At 43.9% G+C, this 5,451-nt stretch overlaps 1 protein-coding gene and 1 long non-coding RNA gene across 9 annotated transcripts in view; one reads left to right on the top strand and one right to left on the bottom strand.

Moving 5' to 3' along the window:
• LOC116541912 overlaps window positions 1-4,906 on the top strand; it is an 18,188-nt gene extending 13,282 nt beyond the window's left edge. The window contains exons 2-3 of the long non-coding RNA XR_004265002.1: window positions 1,523-1,527; window positions 4,894-4,906. This is a non-coding gene — a long non-coding RNA (uncharacterized LOC116541912). The remainder of the gene's footprint in view (window positions 1-1,522; window positions 1,528-4,893) is intronic.
• The window catches only part of SLC35D2 (solute carrier family 35 member D2), a 67,856-nt gene that overhangs the window by 18,328 nt on the left and 44,077 nt on the right, over window positions 1-5,451 (bottom strand). For all 8 annotated transcript variants that reach the window (XM_032266415.1, XM_032266421.1, XM_032266420.1 and 5 more), the window contains one exon: window positions 2,224-2,291. In XM_032266415.1, coding sequence (XP_032122306.1) covers window positions 2,224-2,291 — 68 coding nt within the window. The remainder of the gene's footprint in view (window positions 1-2,223; window positions 2,292-5,451) is intronic.

Consider the following 5,451-nt stretch of genomic DNA (forward strand, 5'->3'; position numbering starts at 1 on the left):
ATAAAATATAAAATCATTAAAATCAAAAACTCCATCATCAGGTTAAACATTAAATCAGACACAGCTAAAGAGAGAATTAATGAATGGAAGATATACAGAAATGTTTTTACTACATGTGACTATATCACTGCAATTGAAATCAAGTTTGAGAATTAAAGAGTGTTGATCAAAGAGGTCATGAGTTGTCTTAGTTCATTTACACAGAATGCAAAGTGTGGCGGTGCTGGAGGTAGGGAAGAATGAAGGGGAGCTGGTGTTCCCTATTTTTTTTTTGAGGTGGAGTCTCCTCTGTCACCTAGGCTGGAGCCGAGTGGCATGATCTTGGCTTCCTGCAACCTCTACCTCCTGGGTTCAAAAGATTCTTCTGCCTCAGACTCCCGAGTAGCTAGGACTACAGGTGTGCATCACCATGCCCAGCTAATTTTTGTACTTTTAGTAGAGATGCGGTTTTGCCAAGTTGGCCAGGCTAGTCTCAAACTCCTGACCTCAGGTTATTCACCCACCTCAGCCTCCCTATTTATTCTTTCGCGCCTTTTAAATGATTTCCTGGTTGCATGTATCACCTATTTATGCAAAGGGATTTTCAAGTCTTCAGAAGATTGAAATAGATGCAAACTATATGGCCTCTCAACAAGAAGATACACCTAAAGAAAATTTCAAGAACAGGGTCAGACACGGTGGCTCACATCTATAATCCCAGCACTTTAGGAGGTCGAGGTGGGTGGATCACGAGGTCAGGAGATCAAGACCATTCTGGCTAACATGGTGAAACCCCGTCTCTACTAAAATACAAAAAATTAGCTGAGTGTGGTGGTATGTGCCTGCAATCTCAGCTACTCAGAAGGCTGAGCCAGAAGAATTGCTTGAACCCGGGAGGCGGAGGTTGCAATGACCCGAGATAGCGCCACTGCACTCCAGCCTGGGTGACAGAGCGAGATTCCAATTCAAAAAAAAGAAAATTTCGGCCAGGCGCAGTGGCTCACGCCTGCAATCCCAGCACTTTGGGAGGCCAAGGTGAGCGGATCACAAGGTCAAGAGATTGAGACCATCCTGGCCAACATGGTGAAAGCCCATCTCTACTAAAAAATACAAAAATTAGCTGGGCGTGGCGCTGCACGCCTGTAGTCCCAGGTATTTGGGAGGCTGAGGCAGGAGAATTGCTTAAACCCAGGAGGCAGAGGTTGCAGTGAGCCGAGATCGCGCCACTGCACTCCAGCCTGGCGCCTGGTGCCAGAGCAAGACTCTGTCTCAAAAAAGAAAAAAAAATTCAAGAACAAAAAAGCCTAACTGTTGGACAATAGACTAGCCTGGATGTCTCTCTTTGGAAATTTTCCTGACTGTAGCAGGTACAGCACTACAGGAAATGGCTGTCATAGCCACACAATTACGTGAAGAAGGGATCTTGAAAAACTAAGGACATGGTGACAAAGACAAAAATGTATTACTGCCAGGCATGGTGGCAAGAGCCTGTAGTCCCAGCTAACCAGGAGGCTAAGGCAGGAAGATTGCTTGAGCCCAGGAGTTTGAGTCCAGACTGGGCAACACAGTGAGACCCCATCTCTTTTTTTTTTTTTTTTTTTTTTTTTTTTTTTTGAGACGGAGTTTCGCTCTTGTTTCCCAGGCTGGAGTGCAATGGCGCGATCTCGGCTCACCACAACCTCCGCCTCCTGGGTTCAGGCAATTCTCCTGCCTCAGCCTCCTGAGCAGCTGGGATTACAGGCACGCGCCACCATGCCCAGCTAATTTTTTGTAGCTTTAGTAGAGACGGGGTTTCACCGTGTTGACCAGGATGGTCTCGATCTCTTGACCTCGTGATCCACCCGCCTCGGCCTCCCAAAGTGCTGGGATTACAGCCTTGAGCCACCGCGCCCGGCTCCCCATCTCTTTATTAAAAAAAAAAAAAAATCCTCGGCATTGAACTCGAAATGTCAGCTGACTTCATTTCAGACAAACTTTCAGAAATCAATCGGCAACATCATATTTTGGAGAACGGGACATTAGCATGACTTTCAAAAACAACAGTTTTATGTTTGCTTCTGGTCTTTTGGGCTGGGTTTCCAGGTATCCCAGGTCCTGCCACCACCTTTGCTGCAGGGAGGTGACTTTCCAGAGAAAGTCAGAGAAACACAAAGGGATTCTGACAGAATAGACAGAGGCACATCTTGATTTGACTTGTCAAGAGATACTGTCGACCAATGCTTCTACTTATTTATGGTTTCTTACCCCAAAAAGCAGGAAAGGAGAAACTGCAGGATAAACAGAGCATTCTTCCATTGGTTGAATTCAGTAGCCTATTATCAAAAAGAAAAAAGCTAATGATTAGGTTAATTACATTGCAGTTTAAATTTATTGGTTTTACCAAACTGCATTTTGATACAGGAACCATTTTCCCGAACAGAAAATGCAATGCTAAAAATCCTAGGTGATACTAGTTATGTGATGTTGGGCAAATTAATTTTCTTCCCTGAACCTCAGATTCACTTTGCAGAATGTAGATTATTTTTAAAAAGAAAGCCTTCCTCAAAAGGGTTGATATAAGGACAGAATGAAATTGTTTAGGACTGTGCAGACGACCAGCACAAAATCCTGGCGCTACTATTGCTGATTTACGGACTTTATACATCTTTGCTAATTTAATTTGTGGTCCCAAATTCAAGGTTGGGTTTACTTTTTATAAATAATTTCAGAAGAAAGTTTATTACCTCTCGTTCTTTTTTTCTTTCTTTTTTGAGACCAGGTCTTCCTCCGTCACCCAGGCTGGAGTGCAGTGGTGTGATCGTGGCTCACTGTAACCTCTGTCTCCTAGGATCAATCAATCCTCCCACCTCAGCCTCTTGAGTAGCTGGGACTACAGGCACAGGTCACCATGTCCGGCTAATTTTTTTTTTTTTTTAGTAGACAGGGTCTTGCCATGTTGCCCAGGCTGGTCTCAAATTCCTGGGCTCAAGTGATCTGCCTGCCTTGGCCTCCCAAAGTACTGGGATTACAGCCATCAGCCACCACACCCAGCCAGAAAGTTAATTCTTAATTAATAATGTCGGCTAGAAAAGTTTAAGTTCATAAACTGTTTTCAAGAACTTCCACATGCTTAGGAAGTACTGTGAACAAATAAACTATTATTTGCTACTTATAAAGCAATCAAGTAATTGGGGTGGAGGAGATGGTAGACAAAGAAGTATAATACTTCATTTCTGGCTGGCACAGGGGCTCACACCTGTAATCTCAGCACTTCGGGAGGCGGAGGCGGGTGGATCACCTGAAGGTCAGGAGTTCGATACCAGCCTGGCCAACATGGTGAAACCCTATTTCTACTAAACTTACAAAAATTAGCCAGATATAGTGGCAGGTGCCTGTAATCCCAGCTACTTGGGAGGCTGAGGCAGGAGAATCGCTTGAACCCAGGAGGTGGAGGTTGCAGTGAGCCAAGGTCATACCACTGCCCTCAGCCCAGGGAACAAGTGTGAAACTCCATCTCAGAAAAGAAAAAAAAATACTCAATTTCTGCTGTCCAGGAGTTTAATCCCTAGCTGAGAAAATAAAATTAACCCTCTTGAAATGACAGGTGACCATAAGAAGGAGTATTTTATTCATGGTTGGTCCCCTGCCTGTATCCAAAAATGATTTGAAGGTGTCTGAAACTGTCCATAGGATGTGCTCAATCACATGATTGAATATAAGTTCTACTCACTTTCTACTAAGCAATACTTTGTTAGCCAAGTTTTAGCAACGCTATACGTTTAAAATGAGATCTTTAAAGTTTGTAATTCACATTTTTAAACAAGGTAGCATCCTCTCCTCTGATTAGTACCATCTTGTCACATTTCACTGTCATTGTTTCATTAGTAATGCTTTGCCCACTTATCAAAAAGAAACACATTACGAGGCCGGGCGCGGTGGCTCACGCCTGTAATCCCAGCACTTTGGGAGGCCGAGGCGGGTGGATCACGAGGTCAAGAGATCGAGACCATCCTGGTCAACATGGTGAAACCCCGTCTCTACTAAAAAAATACAAAAAATTAGCTGGGCATGGTGGTGCGTGCCTGTAATCCCAGCTACTCAGGAGGCTGAGGCAGGAGAATTGCCTGAACCCAGGAGACGGAGGTTGTGGTGAGCCGAGATCGCGCCATTGCACTCCAGCCTGGGTAACAAGAGCGAAACTCCGTCCCAAAGAAAAAAAAAAAAGAAATACATTACGAAAATTAGCTGTGCATGCTGGTATGCACACCTGCGGTCCCAGCTACTGGGGAGGCTGAGGTGGGAGGATCACCTGAGCCAAGGAGATGGAGGCTACAGTGACTGTGATGGTACCACTGCACTCCAGCCTAAGCAACAGAGTGACACCCCGTCTCAAAAGAAAAAGAAAAAGAAAAGAAAGATAGACGTTATATGTTCCTAACTGTCCTAATTGTTGAAACTGGCTGATGGGTACATGCGTGAAGTTTGTCATACTCCTCTGTCTCCTTCTGTATACATTTGACAGTTTCCTTGCATCATAAAAACATTTAACTTTTTGTTAAATGCTTACTTGTGGGCCAGGAGCGGTGGCTCACGCCTGTAATCCCAGCACTTTGGGAGGCCGAGGCAGATCACGAGGTCAGGAGTTCAAGACGAGCCTGGCCAACATAGTGAAACCCTGTCTCTACTAAAAATACAAAAAATTAGCCAGGCATAATGGCAGGTCCCTGTAATTCCAGCTACTCCAGAGGCTGAGGCAGGAGAATCCCTTGAACCTGGGAGGCTGAGATTGCAGTGAGCAGAGATTGCACCAGCCTGGGCAACCGTGCGAGACTCCCTCTCAAAAGAAAAGTTTATTTGTGAAAGAAAAATATAATGATTATAAATCTGTCTTACCAGCAAGCCCCAAGATAATCAAAAGAGTAGAAAACATCCAAGAGAGTTAAAGCAAAAAAGTTTATGCTTAAGGCAGACAAAAACCAAAACAAAACAAAACCACAAAAATCATGGGAAACACTTAGTGTCTAAAATTAAAATAAAATTGGGAATAAGAGAAATACATAAGTTTTAAATTTCAAACCAAGGGTAGAAAAACATCTATTTTCTGAAAAAGCTAGAAGTATTTATGCAAACAGTAAAAATTAATCAATCCATTAACAAGAAATAAATAAAAACTATGTATGTATTCCTGATACTACATAATCCATTGAGGGCTATTTGTAATTCTCATAAAAATATTTCGATTTGCCAGGTGCAGTGGCTCATGTCTGTAATCCCAGCACTTTGGGAGGCCAAAGAGGGCGAATCACGAGGTCAGGAGATCGAGATCACCCTGGCTAACGTGGTGAAACCTAGTCTCTACTAAAAGTACAAAAAATTAGCCAGGTGTGGTGGCAGGCGCCTGTAGTCCCAGCTACTTGGGAGGCTGAGGCAGGAGAAACACTTGAACCTGGGAGATGGAGGCTGCAGTGAGCTGAGATCATGCCATTGCACTCC

This window comes from Sapajus apella, unplaced genomic scaffold (genome assembly GCF_009761245.1).
Source record: "Sapajus apella isolate SASKATOON/1434 unplaced genomic scaffold, GSC_monkey_1.0 scaffold158, whole genome shotgun sequence".
NCBI lineage: Eukaryota > Metazoa > Chordata > Mammalia > Primates > Cebidae > Sapajus > Sapajus apella.